The following is a 24,616-nucleotide window of genomic DNA, read 5'->3' as shown; positions in this document are numbered from 1 at the left end:
GTAGCAATCGGAATTTGACATGTATCAACTGGATTTTGCTAGCTTTGTTTTGAAAATGTATCAATTATGCGTAATTTTAGTTTGAAAATGAGTTTTTAGGCCAAATTATACATGTATATGACAAGTTTTTAGGTAAATAGATAAATTCCGGCTGCCACCTAAGCATTTTTTGCCGGAAAACTAAAATGAAAAAGAATAAAAGCTTAGTAAATAAAAAGAAAAAAATTAAATTTAGTGAATGAAATGAAAAAGTTAAAAGTTCACCCAATTATCCTTTTCCTTAGGTTAATAAAGAAAAGCTATATATGAAGAACTTACAGATCATCATCACATTTGGTGGTAAAACTTGCAGATATCCACCATGTATCATACAAAAAAGGGAAATAAAAAATGGAATAAAAGATGAAAGAAAAATAACACTATGAAGCAATATTTTCTTTCTTTTTCAAGCCATATATTGTACACTGAATAAATATTTCAAACCTAGCCTAAGAAATGGATAAGGGAAGTATGTCACCTTATCTTCCACCAGATAGCTCGATAGCATCATGGTTATAAAGAGAATCTTCTCCCCAGTCAAATCTTCTCTGCAGTCTTTCATATTCTTGCCTCCGCGTCACCTCAACGTGCTGCCATTCTTCCCATCTCTCGGCCAAACCCTCTCCTTCTAGCATCCGTACCACCTCCGACATTAATGGACGTTCCTCCGGTGATGATTGCGTGCATAGTAATGCAACTTTTATCATCATCTCCACTTCTTGAATGTTATAATTTTTAGTAAGGTTGCGATCTACAATTGCGTCCAGTCGTTTTTCTCTCTCCAGCTTTTTGACCTTCATAGGAGCATAATTTAAGAGAATGAATAGAAGAGTCAGCAAGCAACAACTCAAAGAGGGCATGAAACATGAAAACTAAAATAACTAGATACGAGGAAACTATGTTGTACAGAAACTTGTCAAGTCCTTTGTTTCGGAACTTCATTTTCATTTCCGCAAACACTTATAAAACACCAAAAATTTATTTTTATAACCTGCTTTTATAAAATATACCATTTTGTCGTTTTCCATTTCAATGTATCCAGTTTTAGCGTTTCCGTTCCTGTGCAACATAGCCCAGCTAATGACATACCATTTCGAAAACCACACACGGGCGTGTTCTTATTTGGTTTAGAAATGTTTTATGAATGACTATTTTATATCTGTGAAGCAGATAAAGTACGTGAAAGGAAACCAAAACAATGTGTGTTTATGAAATCTCACATGGTCAAGCAATAAGACATCATCCTCCTCTTCCAATCGTGAAAAATCAATTGCTCGTTGGCCCGTCACAAGTTCTAGAAGCATGATTCCGTATCCAAAAACATCTGTCCTTTCAGATGACTTCCCAGTGGATAAGTACTCAGGTGCAATGTGGCCCATTGTCCCTCGAACTTGAGTTGTTACATTAGTCTTTCTGACATCCACCAACTTTGCCAGGCCAAAGTCACCAACAACTGCTTCAAAATCTTCATCCAGTAACACATTAGCAGCCTTTACATCCCGATGAATGATCTTAGGATTACAATGTTCATGAAGATATTCCAGCCCACGTGCTGCACCTAATGCCACTCTTTTTCTTGTTGCCCAAATTAAAACAGGTTCCTCAGGTTTACGTTCTGCATCCAAGATCAAAATAAGACAGACTTAATCAAAGACGCATGAAGTACAAACCAAAAAGAATATCTGTCACTAAACATTAGGTGTTCAAGAAGTGCGCAAATTCCAATAGAGCTATAGAGGCATCAGATTGATAAGAGTATATGAATCCTGCTGCCTAAAATGAAAACAGAGAAGTATAGGATGCATAAAAGGGCTTGTTAATTATTTCTTTTAAGTATCGACTAGTTTAAAAATATGAGCAAAGGGTCATCGCGGTCCCTGATCTCCGCTTGTAATCCACTAAGTCTTATCAACATGTTTATTTAGATGTGATAGCTTTTTTTCTGACTTGCTACCAACATCATACAATTATTATGAGCATTCTGCAAAGCCAAATTGACAGGGAATACACGGCCCACTCAGAATCTACATTTCAGCAGCCACTTATGTAAACTGAAAGATTTGTGACATGGCATGCTAACATTGAGATAGACTAATACCGAACTGAACACAGTCTTTGCTACACAGTTTGACAGGTTCTTTTATCAAATTGAAATTTTTCATGAGTGGAATGAGTGAGTAATACCTCTTAAACGATATGCCACACTTAAATTTGGCATGAATGGATACACCAAAAGACGTTCTGAAGGTGTTGTGCAAAAACCTATCAACCGCAATAGATTTCTGTGAACTGCTACACTAATCATCTCAACTTCACGTTGGAAAGCTGCGTCTCCTCCTGGACTTTCAAAATCAGTTAAACGCTTCACGGCAACTTTTGTACCATCTTGAAGCACTCCTTTATAAACCTTTCCAAAACCTCCTTGTCCAAGGATATTTTTCTCACTGAAATTTTCTGTGGACAGCTGCAATTCTCGATATGAGAATCTTTTCAATTGACCAAATGCAATTCTTCGGTCAACTTCACCTGAACACGAGGTAAGAAAGAATTTCAAAGACGCATTAGACAATCACGCATATTAAGAAAGATTTTCAAAGTTAAACAATTCTTGACAAAAGGCAATCCAAGTTTTATGTTAAACTTTCCTACATCTTTGCATGTAATGCTGATTGCGAAGATAGAAATCCAAATTGAGTCTAGCTGAAATGATCATAATAATCTAATATGCCAAACTCCAAATACAAGGTAAATCCAATCCACAGGTTATTGCATATACATGCAAAGTTTATGAAATGATTTAAATTTCCCCCAAAATCTCAGAGTTCTTTTTCTTTTTTGTCAAGGCATGTAGTTAAATGGACGAGGCTGAGCTGTCAAATTTGGTTTTATTTCTCACTTATAGGTCCCTTATCAATGTATAAATAAAAGATGTAAGGACTTAGTAGGCTTTTTCCATAAATAATTCAGCTAAGGATGTCATTCCTTATCTATCATCAATACAATCTAAATAAGTAGCTGAACCTTAACACAAACCTGCAACATCGACAAATACTTCACGTTTGTAACCTTTGTTTCTACTCTTGCAAACAAAGAAAAGCAGACCTCCAAATAGAAGTAGTATTGTAACTCCTCCAACAATCCCAATTATTATACCAATCTTTGGCTTATTTGAAGAACCTATCAACGGATTTACATAAGCATTAGATGCTCAAAGGAAAAAATCTCTGATGGACTAAAGTTTACTCCAATTACCTGAAGCAGTACTATCAGATTCGCAGCGCTGATGAAAAATTGAACCACAATTTAGGTGATTGCCAGTAAAACTGTAATAAGTGAATCCACATTAAATTTATACAGTTGATGCCACAAAGATAGAACCATTAATCCAGGAGAGAAAATATAAAAGCAATTAGCAATTCACATGCAGTGACATTGTGCTAGTGTGAAAAAAAAGGAGGCGGCAGAAATTAATATTGTTACTGTTTCATACTTGTATTTTGGAATCCGGAATAGATGCTCAGGAATTTGGCCACTGAGATTATTTGAATCCAGTAGACTGTAAAGGAAAGTTCAACAATGACATCAAAAATTTGTAAAGCTATTAAAGACTACTAATATAAACTACTGACACTCTACTAGTGTAATAAAGATGTTAAAATGATCTTCTAAAGCTGCTCTTGAGTATTAGAAGCAAGTCATACACCAAGCGACTTCACCTTGAATTAGGGGTGAGCAAAAACCGAACCAAACCATTAATCCGATCCAAACCAACCCGAAATTAATTTTGGTTTGGTTAAAATGGTTAAAATGGATTGATTTGGTTTCAAATTATATAAAAGTATGGTTTTTGGTTTTGGTTTGGTTTCAACTAGTGGTTAACCGAACAGACCGAAAAACCGAAGTTTACAATAATATTATTTTTATTAATATTTATATATGTTTAAATAAATATAAAATTTATTTATTAAAATATTTATATAAAAATATAATATGTGTGTATAGATACATATATGAAAATAAAACATATAAACTAATACACACATATAAGTAAAAATTACTATGCATAATTTTGATTATTACGTATAATTATATATAATTTTTATCTAAATCTATATTAACCAAACCGAACCAAACCGATGCTAAAGTTCGGTTAACCGGACCGAAATTTTACATAAATATTTGGCGTGGTTTGGTTTTTATATTTTTCCTTAAAATATGGTTTGGTTTTGGAGTTTACTAAACCAAACCAAACCAAACCGAACCATGCTCACCCCTACCTTGAATCATCAAGAAGCCATAGATGATAGAGCATATTATGAATTTATTACTTACATGTTGATCAAATTTTGAAGACCAGAAAGTGATTCAGGGATGCCTCCAGTAAGATTGTTTTGGCTCAATGTCCTGAGAGCATAATAAGAAAATCAAATTTATAACTTCAACTTGCAAATAACAAAAAGATATACCACAAAGGTCAAAGTTAAAATGCAGCACAGATTATGTCACTTACAAAAACTGTAGGTTTTTAAGATTGCCGAGGGAAGATGGTATTTCACCAATTAAACGGTTATTTCCCAAATCCAAGCTTGATAAACTAGTTAGATTTCCAAACTCTTTTGGTACCTCACCATTTATGCCATTTCCTTTCAGTGTTCTGCCAAATGAAAGCATCAAATAAGTATCTGGGCTTATTTACCAAAAACCAGCACATTCTTAGATTATTTTTCAATTACAAGCCAACACAGAGTCATGCAACTCAAGTCTCTATGGAACTTAAAGAAAATAGCAGGTCAACTAAACCAGTGGCTACTGCATATGTGTAGGACAAAAATTCACATGGGAATTATGAGTCATGGAAAGCTTCAAGTTTCAGCAAGATAACAGTTTCCATGCCGGTAACATTTGGAGTTGGAAAATCAAGTCCTTCTCGTATGTGTGTGTAACCTTAAGAAAGAAAAAGCAACAGATTATCTGCTTAATATTGGAAAAATACTGCATACGTACAATGTCTTAAGATTCTTCAGAACTCCTATTTTAGGAGACAAAGTTCCAGAACAGTTCATGCCAGACAATGTTCTGCAAACAAGTAAAAGATATAAGCAGATACACCTTAGGTAAAAAAAATACAGAATTAAAGAACATGAAAGTGTGTCCATTCTCATCCACAATCCACATATTCGGAATAAAGAAATTGCATAAAAAGACTCACACAGATGTGACATGATCATTGTCACAGATGACATTCGACCAAGTGCATGGGTTAACTTGATTTTGATTCCAATCTGTTAACTGACTCGCTGGAACATCCAATGAAACCTTCAATGCATATAATGCATCTCCTAAAACCACAAAATTGAAAAATCATCATTTAATAAAGCAATCATCCTACCTTTATTTAACTAGCACCACAAACATAAAATTTTGAAAGAAAAAAGCTAGTGACAAAAACAGTTATTAAAAAGGGGAATAGCTATTAATACATTCTCGTTACATCAATTTATTTAGAGAAAATTACTATGAGATCCCCCATATATATCATAAATAACAGTTTGATACCCTTGAAAATCCTACTTAATGGTCCCTCACTTTCAATTCCACTAACTATTAGCCCTTCTGTTAATTTGGGGTATCAAATCGTTAACGAAATTAAAAATGACGTACCAAACCGTTTGAAATCGAGGTACCAAATCGTTAACAAAATTAAAAGTGAGGGACCAAATCGGTACGAAATTGAAAATGGAAAACCATATCGTTTGAAAGCAAGTGCCGAATTTAACGGAAGAGCCTAATAGTTAACAGAATTGAAAGTGAAGGACCATTAAGTAAGATTTTGAAACAAAGAGTATCAAAGTGTTAATTATGGTAAGTGGGGGGTCGTACAATAATTTGCTCATTTATTTACTAGTTAAGAATATCATCTTATTGTTTTTGTCATATCAACAGAGAGAAGGTTCGGAGGAAGGAGTAGGTTGGAAATGTGCCAATCACATAATCATGTGAGAGGTGATAGTTAACTAATCACCATGCTATATCTCAGCTAAGAAATAATCCACAATTAGTTTGAAACACTCAAAAAGAGAACTGCAAATCAATGCGAGTGATTAAATTAAAGAGTGATAAGAGGTGATAGTTAATGTAAAGTAAATAAAGTATCAAATCACTCTTCTGCAAGCTTTAAGGTATGTCTAGTAAGATTGATGACTTTGCAACTGCTTGCCACTTTTACTCTTATAAATAGGAACTAGAATGGTTTTTTGTCACTCATCAATCATCTGATTCATCTCTTCTGTTTGTAGAATTCTTTGACCAGCATTTCATTGAATCATACCATCACACCTTTACAAAAACTCCCCAACTTCTACAAAAGTTTCATTGGGATGACTCATGCATTGTATTTTTCATATACCCTTCATTTCAAACATGTATACATCCAACATAAACGTTCTTTATGTAATCATTTCAAGTCCCCATGGTACCATGAATTTCTTTAAAGGTGGTTCTCTCTCCTACACTTCACCTATTGAGATCAATGGTTTATGTCTCAAATTTTAAACACAAGTTTTTTTCGGTCAGAATAGACATAGCTCAGTTCTTCACATCGTTTAGGATTTCACAGCTAGTACAAGCCATCTATAAATGAGTTTCAATAATCCAGTGTGATAAAACTTGTTCCTACATTATAAATTTATGATGGACCATGTTGGAAGAGTACTACTACCAACTAATTGTAATGTCAAGACTGTTCAAAGGAAAATTGCAAACCCCATGCATTTGACTTGATACCCTCTCTGGCCCATCCTTAATCTAAAATTTAACAGTTCAGTTCCCAAATTGTATAAAAATCAACATTTTGTCCGTTTAACTGCAAAAGAAGACCAAATTGTTGAACTTTAAGAAACGAGCAAATAATTTGTTATTAAGAACATCTTTTAGTTTTCCGGATTTCTCATTTATCATTTTGCACACTAAGACAGACAGTGACCCAAAATTAAATACCAGATGAATATGTGCTATTAACAGAATCAGATTCAAGTTACTTTGCAGAAAATCGGTAGCGGTTAACATTGACCATTCAGATCAACTTTGTCTTTAACTAGCTATTTCCTTCCAAGCAAAATTAAACATTAAGTTACCATTATATGTGAGCATTATATTTTGTACATGGGCGGACAAACATACCTTGCAAATCAGAAAATGCAACAGAAAGCAAGCAAGCAAGTAGTAGAGCTCCAAACACCAGTTCCATCTTCATTAACATCAAGTAATTATTCTTTTTAGCAGAGGAACCTGATTGCAGATACGAGAGAAGTCCATCTGCACATAAAAGTTGGACCGTGAATAACAAAGGTTTTTGCCAACAGAAACAAAACTAAGGATCATCCGGCTGCAAGAGAGATAAGAACGGACAGAGTGTAACCTGGTAAAATTGCCTATTAGTATTAACAATTAATTTGAATGACTTTGTTGAAATGGATAAACTTGAGAACAGTATTATTCTTCCAGACTATGCTAAGATGGAATGATGTGATAAACTAAATTAAACATGAGTTTTCTATTCAAATTGTACAAATTGTCACACACTAAGAAGCAGGACAAAACATGCTGATACCAAGTAATGTAGAGCATGATCGAATCAGGCATTTGCAATCAGTTTTCAAGATCCTCGAACAATTTTTTTTCCACGCATGATCTCAAAGTTGCATTCAGAAACAAGCTGATATAAGATATATTGATAAAGTAAGGAATTTCAAATCTCATTTTAAGTAACTGAAACTAAAAAAAAAAGCTTTCTTCTAGTATCACTATCAGCTGACAGTTTACATAAACATTCAAATTATAAAACAATAACTAAGTCAATGACATCAGTTCAGTTTAGCCTAATTTACAACTACATTAGAGGTCAGCTTACAAAGTCTATAGCTTACGTTTATTCTTCCATGCAATCATTACCATTAGAGTGAAAAGCTAAAGAATTTCACCAAAGAATTGAATCCAAGTCAATTCAAGAATATAAAATTAGAGTTGACTAAGCATATAAGTCAATGATTTTTCTTTTCTCTAGTTCAAAACACATCACTAGCTGCAAAAAAACAAGTCCATTCAAAATCAAAATACTTGCCCTCAAAACATGCAAGTCTTAATATATCATACAAGTACTCCAAATCACTCCGTTAAAACTAAATAAAAGAGCTGAAAATACAAAATTTCCAAATTTTCTCAGGAACCAAACACTAATTTTCACTTCCAACAAGATTGAAAACAAAATCAAAGACCCAGATGAAAGAAAAAGTAGAAAACTCAAAAAACAAAGTAAAAATTCAACCAGAATCTAAAACGAATGAAAAGGGTACCTTTATTTCTTGGAAAAGCATGCAAATGGAGAAGAAAGAGTGGGGATTTCCATGGGGAGAAAATAAAAGGATTAATTTTGATTGGAGAATTGGAGAGAGCAAATCAAAATTGGGGCTTTAATGATGTGGTTAGCTAAAGAAGTTAAACTTTGAAAAAGTTTTTGATTTCACTTTGTCTCCATTTTTTGTGATCTTTTTACAGACAAATTTTCTAAAATAGAACCTTCTGTCTGTATACTGTACACTCTACTACTCCTATCTTTCTTGCTTATGTTTTTCAGTAGAGGATCAACTCGAAATAATTCACTTTCAAACATTTTGATTATTTAAAAATAAAAAGTTTATTTTTAAATTGATTAAAAATAAAATAATTTTATATTAATTTAGGTATTAAAATGACCGGATTATATTTTTAATCAATTTAAAAATATAAAATTATCATCAATTGATTTAATATAAAAATATTATTTTTAATTAATTAAAATGGAAAATATACTATTTAAACTCTGATTATAAATTTTTTTTAAAAAAATTATCTTTACTCAAAAATATTATCCTTTCATTAGTGATTTTATACTTTAACTACAAGCAAACTTATTACTAGTATTATTATTAGTAATTAGTATAATTATTATTCGTGTCTTTTTCTCTACAATCTCAATCCACTTGGAAGAAAGGATTGCTCTTATTGGGTAGTCACAATCTTTGCTTTATAAATTACCAATTTGAAGATTATTTTTAGTCTTCTTTAAGTTATTTTATTGAAGATAATAAAATATAGTTATTTTATACAATTATAGATAAAATATATACTTAGGTTATTATTTGAATTGGATTCCTTCTCTGTAATTTGTATATGTTAAGTCCGTACGCTTTTAATTCTGAAGACATTAGGCTCATCCGTTATAAAAAAATTGTTAACAGTATCAAATTAGACCGACGAAAAAAATTGATTAAGAGACTTACTTTTATTAAAAAAATGCAGGGATTCAATTCAAAAAAATTAATTTAAGAATAAATCCAGTTGCACTAACGGCCAATAAAGTACATGCATTTCATTTCCGTTATGAAGGAGCCTACTGCCTATAGAATTAAAAATTTAGACACTTAATCCTGACAAATAAAAGTAAAAGGATTCCAATTTAAAAAATTGCAGTATATTTAAATCTAAGTATGTGTTTCGCTTAAATAGTTTTTAATTGTGATATTATATATAAATCTAAGTATGTGTTTTGTCTAAATTATATTACATATCAAGTGAATTTATTTTAATTAATTATTTTTGTCTTTTTGTTATCCGGCATATATAATACTTATATGGTTTTATTTAAAAACATTTGGTTTGCTTTTTTATTTTTATAAAATATGTCCGTATTGTTTTTTTTTTTTTTGACGAATGTCTGTATTGTTAATAATTCTATGAATAATACTATAGTCTGTATGTGGATAAAAAGTAAAACAGAAGAATAGGCAAAGAAAAATAAACAATTTAAATAAAAAATATTAAAAATACTTTTACGGTAAATTAAATATCACTTGCATAAGATTGATAAATAGAAAACTAAATAATATTAATTCGCACATGTTGTATGAGAAAAAAATAAATCTTAAACTACTATATGGAATTATGATAATTTACTAAACTATGTGTGGAACACATTCACTGAATAATTAATTTTCCATTAATTTAATGGTCCAATGAGCCGTTTATTCTTTTGACAGCGAATGGAGCAATGAACTTGTCACGCCAATTCAACACAGTATAATGATTTAATGAAATCTTAATTAAATCTTGAGAAGATTAGGATAATACTCTATTTTTTAAAATAATTTGATTTCCTACCTCTATAAGGAAAAGATAGAGAAAATACCTCATCATTCTAATACTTTTATTTTTTTACTCTAAAGCATGTTTATATTATGATTATACCTACTTTTTATTGATTTTTTACTTTAAGTATATATTTTTACTCTAACCATATGACAACTGTCATATTTTTATATTTCTTTCTTTTTTCTTTCTCTCTCCTCTCTCCTCTCTCCTCTCTCTTCTTCTTCTTCTTCTTCTGTTCTTCGTCAATTTTTTCTTCTTTTTTATTTCTTCTTTTCTTCTCCATTTTTTTCTTTCTTCTTTATCGTTCCTTCATCGCTCCGCCGCCCTTTCTTCATCGCTCCACCGTCGCTCCACTGTTCTTTTTTTTTATTTTAGCGAACTTTTCTTTAATTCATGGCGATTATTGCGATTTTTTAACATTCAGATATAAATAAATTATTCTTGATTTTTTTTTCAATTTTAGATCTAAAAATCTGCATGAAAAAACAATATTATGATGAAAAAAACGATTTTCTGCACAAAAAACGATTTTCTGCAAAAAAGCAGCATCTGATTATCATATGATTATCATAACACTGCATAAAAAATGATTTTTTATATAAAAAAAAATCTCAGATTATCATATGAGTATCACTTTATTATCATAATGTTATCATAACACTGCATAAAGAAAGATTTTCTACAAAAAAAATTGATTATCATGTTGTTATCACTGTATTATCATCTCGTAATCATAATATAATCATATGATACCGGGATGATAATGTATTATTGTACCTAAATGATAATGTTATGACAACGACATAATAATAAAATTATGATAACAGTATGATAATATGATACCTATAAGAAAAAAATTACATAAAAAATATGATAACGAGATGATAATGTGAAGAAAATAGTATTACAATGAAGTATAATAAGGTCATGTTATCATACTATTATCGTCACCTTGTCATCTTATAATCATAATTTTTTTGTAATTGTTTTTTTCATACATGTATAATATTATCATACTGTTATCATACTGTTATCTTCACATTATCATCTCGTTATCATAATTTTTTTGTAATTATTTTTTTCATACAGATATCATATTATCATACTATTATCTTTACATTATCATCTCATTATCATAATTTTTATGTGATGTGTTTACATATAGGTATCATATTATCATACTATTATCATAACTTTATTATTTTATTATCATCTGGTTATCATACTGGTGTCATGATGTAATACCCCGTAAGTTCTGGTGCCGTTTAGTACAACGTGTTCGGTAGAGAAGGACCGGAGTTACAGAAATAAAGATATTGGATATTAAAGAAAAGGATAATATGGAGTAGGACGTAATTGTTTATGGATTGGAATAAGAAAATAAGGAAAAATATCAAGAAAAGTCACAAACTAGAGTTCAGGGACTAAAGTGGTAATTTAACCAGTTAAATCCGAAAATAGAATTATTTCGCCAAGGTCCGCGAAATGTTTAATAGTATTGGTGGTAAAAGTTTCAGGTCAATCGGAGACCTTTTAAAATTTGGACGCGGATTCATTTTGGGCTAAATTGTCAATTTTGAAGAATTCAAGGACCAAAGTGCAAATTAGCCAATTTAGCCTCGAGAATAGAAATTGGAAGATTATCGACGGAAATAATTATTTTTGGAGTAGTATTATTTATTGGGATATAAATAATACGTAGATATTCGAGTTTAAATGAATAAATAACCGTTTAGTTAAAATTGAAAGTTTAAAAGAGAAATGGTTTGAGTTAAAGAAATGAAGGACTAAAGTGGCTAATTAGCCAATCTATATAAAGAAAAGGAAAGAGATCAGAGGGAAGAAGAAGAAGAAGCGTACAGAAGGTTTAAGGCGATCGATTCGTTCCGCCGCGGTTTCGCCGTTTCTCGTCCAAATCGCGAGTTCTTTATATCGATTCGTCCAGAATTCAATTCTCTATCATCGTTAAGCTTCAAACCGAGGTAAGCTTGACGTTTTTATTGTGAGAATTGGAAATTAGGGTTATATCGTTTTAACGAATTAAACGAATTGTAATCGCGTTTCTATAGTAGTATTTGGTGAGATTCGAATTGGGTTATATGTTAAAACGCAGCGGAAGCATGTCGGGAGTTCCGGAAAGCGGCGCAGCGCCCGGAAAATGACTTTTCCGGGGGCTGTCAAGGGTGTGCGTTCGCACACATTGAGTGTGCGATCGCACACTCCTTGAATTTTGGGGTGTGCGTTCGCACACTCATTGTGTGCGTTCGCACACTACCTAAATGTTGCCAGATTGAGAAACCCTACGGTCAGTTTATAGATTTACCTCTTAGGAACGCCTCTGTCCAATTTTATCTCGATCCAACGGTTCAATTGGGAGAGATCGTCGTTTTACTAAACAGTGTCAGTGCGCAGGCAGCACCTGCGCATTGTCCTGAAAACTACTTGAAACTTCAGCGGAATGAAACTAAACCCTAAAGTTTAAAGGTATCATACGTATTGGAATACGATTAAGAGATATAACAAGTATCTCGACTAAGTATTAGAATACGATCAAGGTTAAAAGTCGTATTTGAACTACGATTATATTAACCTAAGTTTATAACTTAGAGTTTTAGTATTAAGTTTACGTTTATAAATTAAACGTACGTATGATTTGAATAGGAAATGGATACATCGACGAGGTACGAGATCGACGAGCTGGAATAGTTAAAAGAGTGAATGACGCGTGGAGCTTACGTTTGGATATAAGGAATAGCGATCGTAGTGAGTTAAACTTTACTTTGAGTATTATTACGCAATAGATAGTTTTTATATTATAAATATAATATTAAACTACATCGCATGCTATAGTATTTTATCGATAGAAATGAATTTGTGCATCGTATTATCGAATATATATAGATTGTGAAAACTAGTATATGATCCGGGGGAAACAAGCTACCTATTGGGTGTCAATAGGCTGTGTGATCACCAGCGTCCGGGTAAGTCATAGATAGAGATTTCATGGGTCGTCTATCATACTTGTTTGTGCATGCGATACAGAGCCTATCTGGTTGAACTATCCCGGGGCCTGTATCTGCGAGTCGGCTGGTTGAACTATCCCGGACTCATATCGATCGATCGTTAGATGTTGTGATAATGTTCATTATGCATACTAAGATATTAGGGTTTCGATCGGATCAAATGCTTGAAGTATAATATGTTTGTATATATGTGTTTTGTTTTAAATGCGATGTTATTTTCTATAAGACCTTAGTAATGTGTTATCTCACTCAGTATTTCCCCAAATACTGACCCCTCACATTGATGTTTTCCAGGTGTATAGAGTCGGATCAGACAAACCGTCTTTGGTGTGCTGGGTACAAGACCCCTTGGTGCTGCAGTAGTATACGTGTGACGAGTCTTAGCCTAGTATAGTTAGGTCTTATAGGTTGTGTACGTGTTTAATGTTTGTTTGATGTGACATCTTTTGGTTGTCAGTTTTTGTATTGATCGATAGATGGGCTAGTACGTACCAGTTACGGAAGTGAAATGCCCACTATGATTGTATCGATGATGTGTCTATATATGATGTTATGTTATGATTGTAAACGTGTCTTTCTTATTATATGTCTATAGGATAGTTGTGTTTGCGTTTCCGCGAAAAAGTTAGAGTGGTTTTAGGCTTGCTACGGGTTTCGGAGCTACCACTCCCATTCCCTAGCGCCGGTCTCGGCTCAATAATTTGGGTCGTGACAAAGTTGGTATCAGAGCAGTTGGTCCAGTTACCTCTGCTAATATATGATTTGAGTGCAGTTAGTCCATGATACCACTGCGAGTCTGTGATTGATGTTTGTTTGTTCCTAGGTATTAAGTCATTAGATTAAGCTAGGAACTACTGCAGCTATAGAATTGAGCCATGTCTGATCCAAGTCGTTTGTAATATTTGTTTTAAGATCGAACTGATTGATTGTGAATTTTTGATTGATTGAGAATTCTTGTTTGTTTCATTATGATAAGTATGATCGATGGATTGTGAAATTCTTGTTTGTTTCATTATGATAAGTATGATCGATGGATTGTGAAATTCTTGCTGACAAGTATGATCGATGGATTGTGAAACCTTTGTTTGTTTCTTTGCGAAATACGTATATGACGTATAGATGGTATCGAAATCGAATTATCGAAATCGATCGAAGGGTTAAGATGTGCATGAAGAAAAAGTATGAAGTTACAGAAGTGGAAGAACTTATCGTGAACAGAGTTTAAAGGTCTAGAGAACTTACAAAACTCGAAGTTTAAAACTTTTTGAAAGTTGTTTGTTTAAACGATTTTGAAAACATAATTGTGCCTAGACCCGCGATAGTCATCGATAGGTGCCACGACATTGATAGAAATGCATCACTACACATATCTGTACATACATCAATAGGACATGCATCATATGCATTATGTTCGGACGAAGAGGTGAGATGTGGCAACTCTTTGGGGATGAGAGACGTCATCACCCTAGTGCACAATTTTGCTAAAATGAAAATGAAATTTAATTTAAAGTTCAAGATGAATTGTTTTATCGAAAGAGTTTTGAAAGAGTTTTGTTTTCATGTAAGTATACCTAGACCAGAACTCTGTGACGGAAGTGAAGTGCTCGCGAGCAAGCTGCGGTCAAGACCAAGAGGCGAATGAATACGTATCGTTGCGAAAACATAGACGTTATGCTTCTAGGATATGAACATAGTTTCGAGTTAACGAGCTAGAATATAGCTAAGACCGTGAATACGTTGGACAGTGATATGTATCCGATTAGTGGTAAGTTAGAAAGTAAGTATCTCTTTGACGGGATGTCAAAGATTTTAAATGACGATATAAGAGAAGAAGTGAATAATAGATGTGTGTGAATAGCGGAATGAAAATGATTGGACGGTGAACTAGGACGTTCATACTGTATGATATAAGTATGAAAATGGGATAGTCGAGTATAGAAATCAACTTATAGTTATGCTTTGAAGATAGAAGATTACCTTTATGATAAGATGATGTGAATATTGCGTGATATTAGAAAATCGTCAATGATGGAATGACGATACGATTATACATTTTGGAGCTAAAGATGTTAACGATTTAAGATAAATTAAAAGGTAGTATGAAAATTCGAGGACGAATTTTTATAAGGGGGGAAGAATGTAATACCCCGTAAGTTCTGGTGCCGTTTAGTACAACGTGTTCGGTAGAGAAGGACCGGAGTTACAGAAATAAAGATATTGGATATTAAAGAAAAGGATAATATGGAGTAGGACGTAATTGTTTATGGATTGGAATAAGAAAATAAGGAAAAATATCAAGAAAAGTCACAAACTAGAGTTCAGGGACTAAAGTGGTAATTTAACCAGTTAAATCCGAAAATAGAATTATTTCGCCAAGGTCCGCGAAATGTTTAATAGTATTGGTGGTAAAAGTTTCAGGTCAATCGGAGACCTTTTAAAATTTGGACGCGGATTCATTTTGGGCTAAATTGTCAATTTTGAAGAATTCAAGGACCAAAGTGCAAATTAGCCAATTTAGCCTCGAGAATAGAAATTGGAAGATTATCGACGGAAATAATTATTTTTGGAGTAGTATTATTTATTGGGATATAAATAATACGTAGATATTCGAGTTTAAATGAATAAATAACCGTTTAGTTAAAATTGAAAGTTTAAAAGAGAAATGGTTTGAGTTAAAGAAATGAAGGACTAAAGTGGCTAATTAGCCAATCTATATAAAGAAAAGGAAAGAGATCAGAGGGAAGAAGAAGAAGAAGCGTACAGAAGGTTTAAGGCGATCGATTCGTTCCGCCGCGGTTTCGCCGTTTCTCGTCCAAATCGCGAGTTCTTTATATCGATTCGTCCAGAATTCAATTCTCTATCATCGTTAAGCTTCAAACCGAGGTAAGCTTGACGTTTTTATTGTGAGAATTGGAAATTAGGGTTATATCGTTTTAACGAATTAAACGAATTGTAATCGCGTTTCTATAGTAGTATTTGGTGAGATTCGAATTGGGTTATATGTTAAAACGCAGCGGAAGCATGTCGGGAGTTCCGGAAAGCGGCGCAGCGCCCGGAAAATGACTTTTCCGGGGGCTGTCAAGGGTGTGCGTTCGCACACATTGAGTGTGCGATCGCACACTCCTTGAATTTTGGGGTGTGCGTTCGCACACTCATTGTGTGCGTTCGCACACTACCTAAATGTTGCCAGATTGAGAAACCCTACGGTCAGTTTATAGATTTACCTCTTAGGAACGCCTCTGTCCAATTTTATCTCGATCCAACGGTTCAATTGGGAGAGATCATCGTTTTACTAAACAGTGTCAGTGCGCAGGCAGCACCTGCGCATTGTCCTGAAAACTACTTGAAACTTCAGCGGAATGAAACTAAACCCTAAAGTTTAAAGGTATCATACGTATTGGAATACGATTAAGAGATATAACAAGTATCTCGACTAAGTATTAGAATACGATCAAGGTTAAAAGTCGTATTTGAACTACGATTATATTAACCTAAGTTTATAACTTAGAGTTTTAGTATTAAGTTTACGTTTATAAATTAAACGTACGTATGATTTGAATAGGAAATGGATACATCGACGAGGTACGAGATCGACGAGCTGGAATAGTTAAAAGAGTGAATGACGCGTGGAGCTTACGTTTGGATATAAGGAATAGCGATCGTAGTGAGTTAAACTTTACTTTGAGTATTATTACGCAATAGATAGTTTTTATATTATAAATATAATATTAAACTACATCGCATGCTATAGTATTTTATCGATAGAAATGAATTTGTGCATCGTATTATCGAATATATATAGATTGTGAAAACTAGTATATGATCCGGGGGAAACAAGCTACCTATTGGGTGTCAATAGGCTGTGTGATCACCAGCGTCCGGGTAAGTCATAGATAGAGATTTCATGGGTCGTCTATCATACTTGTTTGTGCATGCGATACAGAGCCTATCTGGTTGAACTATCCCGGGGCCTGTATCTGCGAGTCGGCTGGTTGAACTATCCCGGACTCATATCGATCGATCGTTAGATGTTGTGATAATGTTCATTATGCATACTAAGATATTAGGGTTTCGATCGGATCAAATGCTTGAAGTATAATATGTTTGTATATATGTGTTTTGTTTTAAATGCGATGTTATTTTCTATAACACCTTAGTAATGTGTTATCTCACTCAGTATTTCCCCAAATACTGACCCCTCACATTGATGTTTTCCAGGTGTATAGAGTCGGATCAGACAAACCGTCTTTGGTGTGCTGGGTACAAGACCCCTTGGTGCTGCAGTAGTATACGTGTGACGAGTCTTAGCCTAGTATAGTTAGGTCTTATAGGTTGTGTACGTGTTTAATGTTTGTTTGATGTGACATCTTTTGGTTGTCAGTTTTTGTATTGATCGATAGATGGGCTAGTACGTACCAGTTACGGAAGTGAAATGCCCACTATGATTGTATCGATGATGTGTCTATATATGATGTTATGTTATGATTGTAAACGTGTCTTTCTTATTATATGTCTATAGGATAGTTGTGTTTGCGTTTCCGCGAAAAAGTTAGAGTGGTTTTAGGCTTGCTACGGGTTTCGGAGCTACCACTCCCATTCCCTAGCGCCGGTCTCGGCTCAATAATTTGGGTCGTGACACATGAATCTTTTTGTAATTCTATTTTCACGTACGTTATCATCCAGTTATCATAAGCTTACCATAATTCATTATCATCTAATTATCATACTCCAGTGTTATGATAACGACATGATAATCAGAAACTATTTTATCATACATTATCATAGATATTATCATATATGTACCATAAATATTATCATCTCGTTATCATATGATAAAACATTATCATATGACACTATTTCTGTAAAAAAAAATCCATGTAAGTATCATATTATCATACTATATAAGCTTATCATTATATTATCATAAAAACATTATTGTACTATTATCATTATCGTACATTTCTATTATCATAACCTTATCATAATCATATAATGTTATGATAACGATATATTAATACAGTGTTATTCATATGATAATCAGACACTGTTTTTTTAGTAAAAAATCAATTTTCTCTGCAGTGTTATGATACTTACATGATAATGCAGTAATGATACTCATATGATAATCAGAAGCTGTTTTTTTTGCAAAAATCGTTTTTTTTGTGCAGAAAATTGTTTTTAATACAGATTTTTAGATTTAGAATTGGAAAAATTTAAGAGTAATTTATGTAGATCTGAAAGTTAAAAAAAATCGTATTAATCACCACGAGTTGAGAAAAATCGCTAAAATCAAATATGAAAAACGGCGGAGCGACGTCGGGATGATGGCGGAACAACGACGGAGCGATGAATTAACGATGAAGAAGAAGAGAATAAAAATGAAGAAGAAATAAAGATAAAGAAGAAGAAGAAAATTAAAAAAAAAATGGCGGAAAAAAAGAACAGAGAAGAAGAAAGGCAATGGAGAGGAAAGAGAGAAAGAGAAAAAGAGAGAGAAAAAAGGAAAAAAAATGACAGTTGTCACTTACAAATCCCTAATAATATAGTTAGAGTAAAATAATAATAATGAATAGGTATAATTATAATATAAATAGGTGTTAGAGTAAAAAAGTTAATATATTAAAATAGTGAGGTATTTTTTCTATCTTTTCCTTTTTGAGGTAGAAAATCATATTATTTTTAAAAAGAGAGTATTTTTCCTAATTTTCTCTTAAATCTTTAACCATTTTATTATCATTACCTTTATGAATCTTTGTTTTATATTTAATAAATTCTTGATTCAGTGCATTGTGCGCCCTCCCCTCTATAAAAATAAAAGGATAAATTATACCACCGATATCTAATCTTTTCTTAATGTTGTATTTTTATGTTTGAACTTTTTTTTCTTTGGTACAAGTGTTTCAACATTTTTAAAATTATATTAGTTAAGTGTTTTATCCATTTTTAATCACTAGACTACTCACAAACTCAAAAATTAATTTTAGACTTGCTGATATAATTTGTCATTTTAATTCTATATATATAAGTGTATCGTTGCATACACAATCATTATTTCTTTTACTAATATGACGCATAAATTTAAGTAAAAATGGGAGTTACTATTTGTCATTTATATATAAGTGTATTATTGTATTCATAACTATTTTTTTATTTACTAATATGATGTATAAATTTAAATAAAAACAAAAAATATTTTATAATTAGTCTTTTAGTACATTGGTGATAGGCAAACAGTTAAAACCATTTATTTGATAAGTATATTTTAAAATCTCCAAACCGTACCGAAAAATAAAATCTCCAAACCGAACCGAAACAATTATTGGTACGGATCCGGAGATCCAATTTTTGATATCCCCGACTTTTGGTTTGGTTCTAGAGATTTGTTAATCCCCGGATTCCCCCGAACCGTGCTCACCCCTATAAACTAGTTAGATTTCCACACTCTTTTGGTACCTCACCATTAGGACTGTGCATCGGTCGGTTCGGTTCGGTTCGGTTTTGAATATTAAGAAACCAATGATACCGAATTACAGGAGTGAAACAAACCAAATTGCACATTTTTTAAACGATAACCGAAATATTTTTAACCGATATTAGTCGGTCGGTTTCGGTTCGGTTCAATTCGGTATATCGGTTTGGGCTTCCACATGGGCCTCCATATGGGCCTTTTGCAATTTAAAATATTTATCAAAATACAATGAAAGGCATTCAAATGACATGCCCTAAATACAAAATATAATCACTAAGTACTATTTCCCATAGTTTAATTCCCTTCTTTACAAATTTACAAGTATAATATATGCAAAAAAATTACATCTCAAATTATCAAAAAATATAATCTTGCAATTTGCAAGTTACAACCAAATATTCAGAACAGAAACTCAGCAAGCATTCAAATAATGATCCTTCTTTTCACTGCATAATTCACATCAGGAATAGGAAATGACTGAGTTCAGTTGACAGTTGAGCATGAAAGCAGCAGAAGGATGAGAAGCTGGCAGCTTCAAGCTGCTGGAAAATCCAATCAGAAACAAAGCTTTCAAATAACTGTAAAACTAGAAGTAGTTTAAAAGCTTTCAAATAGGATTAAAACTTTGAAATATTTAAAGTTAGGGGCTCAGAAATAAATTCTTCCTTTCATTTGTAATGCGATCACATCACATATAATATGGTGGCTCTAATATGTGCCATTGCATCATATCATATCAATGAAGGCATTACAATATCTGTTTTGGTGGAAGCTTCATCATAGCCCAAATTAAGTATAAAAAGCATAGAATAGAAGTACAGTAGATAAAACTTTGAAATATTAAAATTTAGGGGCTCAGAAATAGATTATTCTTTTCATTTGTAGTACAATCATATCACATATGAATGGTGGCTCTAAAATGTGCCATTACTTCATTTCATATCAATGAATGCATACCAATATAAATCTGTGGTGGAAGCTTCATCATAGCCCAAAGAAATGAAGTTTAAAATGCAAACGGTTTTGAAAACATTAATATGAAAGAGTGAAGTAAAAAGACAGTTTAACAAGCATAGAATAGAAATAAAAGGACAGTTTAAAAGCATAGAATAGACTAGTTTAAAAGCATTAAACCAGTTAGAAGTTGAAACATTCTCAAGAAGAAGTTAAAAAAACAAGTAGCTTACATTAGTCTGCTTCCACCACAGAATTTTGCTCAATTGAGATGTTTCAAAAGGGACATTTAGCAGATCAGATTTGCATCAGAAGGGACAGGGACATGGGCATTTCTGTTGGGCATAGGCTTCCACCTCATAGTCCATAGCCAGCCAGAATGCAACACAGTCTTGTGTAACTGTGTTTCCAAAAGCAAAAAACCAACATATGCTTCCAGGTACTAACAAGCAGGAGTGCAAACATTTGGCAATCCTGGTTAATCCACAAAAGAAAAAAGTTCAGAACAAGATATAAAGCATAAATTGGAAATTAAGATAAAAATAGAGTTGAGACTAAGACAGAATGCATAACCTTGCTCAAATGTCTCCAACTCTTCAATACTTTCTTCAACCACCAAAGGAGTAATGGAAGCTCTCAACCAATTTTGTGTACAAATAAGTGCTTCCACCAGTTTAGGAGTTAAAGAACTCCTGAAGCAATCCAGAACCCTTCCACCAGTGCTGAAGGCAGACTCAGACGCCACGGTAGAAATGGGAACAGCAAGTATGTCTCGGGCCATTCTGGATAGAACTGGAAACCGTACAGAATTGAACTTCCACCACATTAGCACATCAATTTGATCCTCATCATCCAACAAGGCCTCATCCAGATAGATTTCTAATTCAGTCCTTCGACAGCTTGAAGTTCCCATTTCCTTCCTATGTTGCTTGAATCTAGCTTTCATAACTGATGGAGGCTTTCTAGTTTTACAACCACCAGCAACAGAAAAAGGGACAGGGACATTGGCTGGGTTACAGCCTCCATCAAGTTGAGTCAAATTTGGTTGAGAGCCTATCTCACAAACATTGCTCCCACCACCAATAGATTCATAAAGAGTTTTGTACTCATTAAACAGAAGGGTTAGCTCATCAAAAACAGATTTATATAAACAAACACCTTTAACTTGTCCAAACATGGTAATCAATGAATACTCCATGCCTGCCAATTTAACACTTGGATCAAACACATAAGCAAAAAAAATCAGCTTATTCATCTTCTCAGGATCCCCCCAGTACTTATCAAACTTTACCTTCATTCTCTCACCCAAAGACTTAACCTCAACATCCTCACTTTCCATCATATCACATAACACAACATTAAGATCACATATTTCCTGAAAATGCATGTCAGCAGTAACATATAAAGACCCAGAAATACGCAGAGTGACAGTGTAGAAATGAGACAGACAATCAGCAAATTTCCTGACCACCTCCCAGTCCTTGCCATCAGGAATAGCACCATTCAAATCTATCTTAAATGAGGATTCATCCTCATCATATTTCTCAAAAGCCTTTTCAAATAAACATGCAGTGGTAAGCATAAGGTAAGTTGAGTTCCAGCGTGTAGGTACATCTAGGCATAGGCATTTTTTTGATTCAATTTCAAGAAAATCAGCAGCTTCTTTAAACTTTTTTAACCTAGCAGGACTGTTTCTAATGTACCTAACACACTCTCTAACTTTTTTAACAGACACATTCACATCTTTAAGACCATCACTTACCACTAAATTCAGAATGTGAGCAATGCACCTCATGTGCAAATACTTCCCCTTAGCAACCCCAGTTCCCCAAGAAATCAGTTTCCTCCTAAAGACATTTACTGCTACATCATTGCTACTGGCATTGTCCATAGTGATAGAGAAAACATTTTTCAGACCCCAATCAAGCATACAACTCTCCAAGGACTTAGCAATGTACTCACCCTTATGACCACTAACAGGAATAAAAGATATGATACGTTTATTTAGCTTCCACAAATCATCAATCCAGTGGCAGGTGACACACATATAATTTATTCTTTGAATGCTAGTCCATGTATCAGTAGTGATGCTAACCCTCTGACTGTGTTCTTTCAAAACAGACTTAAGTTTTGACTTTTCATTTGCAAACATATCAATGCAATCTCTAGACACAGTCCACCTAGAAGGAATTCTAAACCTAGGACATGCAGTACTCATCAGTTTCTTAAACCCCATTCCATCTACAAACCGTAAGGGCAACTCATCTACAATTATCATGTAAGCTAATGACTCCCTAACAGCTTCTTGACTAAACTTCCATGCCCCTAAATTAAATCTATCCCCATCACCAGCAGGTTCAATATTATTAACAGTTAAGAGAGTCTGCCTTGTGTGCTTACTGTGAGGATTCTTTAGACAAGCAAGCATATGGGCTCTAAGAGTTGAGGTCCCATTCAGTTTACTATGACATTGATACTCTTTCGCACAATATAAGCATTTAGCACTAACCACTCTGCCCATTTCATCGTTTATGCGTTCATAATGGTCCCAGACAGCAGACCTTTTGGACATTGGCTTCCTCTTTTTTGGATTATTCCTGGCTGCCTCAGGTTGAGGTTGAGGCTGTGTTGAGCCCTCAATAACAGCATCAGTAGTATTAACAGGTGCACAAGGACTGGAAGCAACATTGCCCCCAGTCCCAATTTGCTCAGCTGTTAGCATCTGGAATAAAAAATAAGAACACTAGGTCAGTTCAAACTTTAAAAACTACTTAAACAAAACTAATTAAACAAAACAGAAATCAAATAAACCAAAAGGGCATTTTTAACTTACAATTGAATCGGGTTCCATCAGAAAGTGAAATGGGACTCAAGCTTCCACCACCACAAGAATCAAGATGTCTCAAACTGTCAAACAAAGAGAGCTCAGAGATCGCAGGCTTCCACCACTTCAGTTCTCGACAAAACAAAGAAAACAAACAATTAGTAAACGGCAGAAATTACAAAATAAAAATCAAAATAAAATAAAAATGTGTATCAAGAACAGATCTACCTTTTAAGTTTGTGATTGACAGTGAAACTTCTGTGAAATGATCCAGTCCATCCATTTTCAAAAAAACAAACACAAACAAGTGAACAAGAATAGATATCAGTGATAAAGATCTGAGAAGAAATGATGAGTAATCAAAAATCAATTTAAAAACCGTAGAACACTCACCATATCATATGTTCTTTAACTATTGTTTTCTTCGTTATTAACAGATTGTTAATAAAGTTTGAAACTTTGAAACTTGAAAGGATGTTGTTTTTGTTCATACAAAACACACTGAGAGAGTGAGAACCGAAGAACAGAAGCAAGCAGCCATGGATTTAGTTTAAGTTAAGCATGTAATCAGAGAGGAACCATTGATTATGCGGGGAACAGAGGAGCGAGAGAGGCACAGAGATGACTTAGGGTTTCAATTTTTAGGGGTTTCAGTTTCAGAGTTGAGAGAAACTCTCAGAGAATTAGAAAATGAAGGAGTTGAATCGATGAAAATCTGAGAGGTGCTAGGGTTTGTGTTTTAAATGTGGAATATATACAAACACCAAAACTCAGCGTTTTGTGTTTGTTAAACACAAACCCTTCGCACATGCACAAGGTCTGGAAGGTTCCCTCGCATGTGTGAGGTTTCTGGCAAAACGACGTCGTTTCTGCATATCGGTTTTTTCGGTTAAATCGGTTAACCGATGCCCTAAACCGAATTGAATATCAAATATCTAATAACCTCATTATCTCACACCAAACTGCACCGTTTTGTCGAAATTACCGAATCAAACCTGGAATTTCGGTTCGGTTCGATTCGGTTAATTCGGACAATTCGGTTTCTGCACACCCCTACTCACCATTTATGCCATTTCCTACAATGTTCTGCCAAATGAAAAAAAAAAGCATCAAATAAGTATC

The 24,616-nt window shown here is 33.5% G+C and overlaps 1 protein-coding gene across 4 annotated transcripts; it reads right to left on the bottom strand.

Moving 5' to 3' along the window:
- Window positions 1–259: 259 nt before the first annotated feature.
- Window positions 260–8,648, bottom strand: LOC126655154 (probable LRR receptor-like serine/threonine-protein kinase At5g10290). Of its 4 annotated transcripts, none has more exons than XM_050349172.2 (12): window positions 8,391–8,648; window positions 7,219–7,423; window positions 5,249–5,378; window positions 5,044–5,115; window positions 4,550–4,693; window positions 4,372–4,443; window positions 3,530–3,595; window positions 3,292–3,362; window positions 3,073–3,216; window positions 2,224–2,565; window positions 1,260–1,654; window positions 260–833 (listed from the first exon to the last, which is right to left on the bottom strand). In XM_050349172.2, the coding sequence occupies exons 2-12, from the start codon at window positions 7,295–7,297 to the stop codon at window positions 519–521; spliced, it is 1,830 nt and encodes a 609-aa protein (XP_050205129.1). In that variant the 5' UTR covers window positions 7,298–7,423; window positions 8,391–8,648; the 3' UTR covers window positions 260–518. The 4 variants fall into 4 exon arrangements, with proteins under 4 accessions (XP_050205129.1, XP_050205128.1, XP_050205127.1 ...); XM_050349171.2 differs by having other exon boundaries at window positions 7,219–7,353; XM_050349170.2 differs by lacking the exon at window positions 8,391–8,648 and adding an exon at window positions 7,965–8,081 and having other exon boundaries at window positions 7,219–7,353.
- Between the last annotated feature and the right edge of the window lie 15,968 nt (window positions 8,649–24,616).

This window comes from Mercurialis annua, linkage group LG7, assembly GCF_937616625.2.
Source record: "Mercurialis annua linkage group LG7, ddMerAnnu1.2, whole genome shotgun sequence".
NCBI classification, from domain to species: domain Eukaryota; kingdom Viridiplantae; phylum Streptophyta; class Magnoliopsida; order Malpighiales; family Euphorbiaceae; genus Mercurialis; species Mercurialis annua.
The sequence above is the reverse complement of the archived record's forward strand: the minus strand, read 5'-3'. Positions and strand labels throughout refer to the sequence as shown.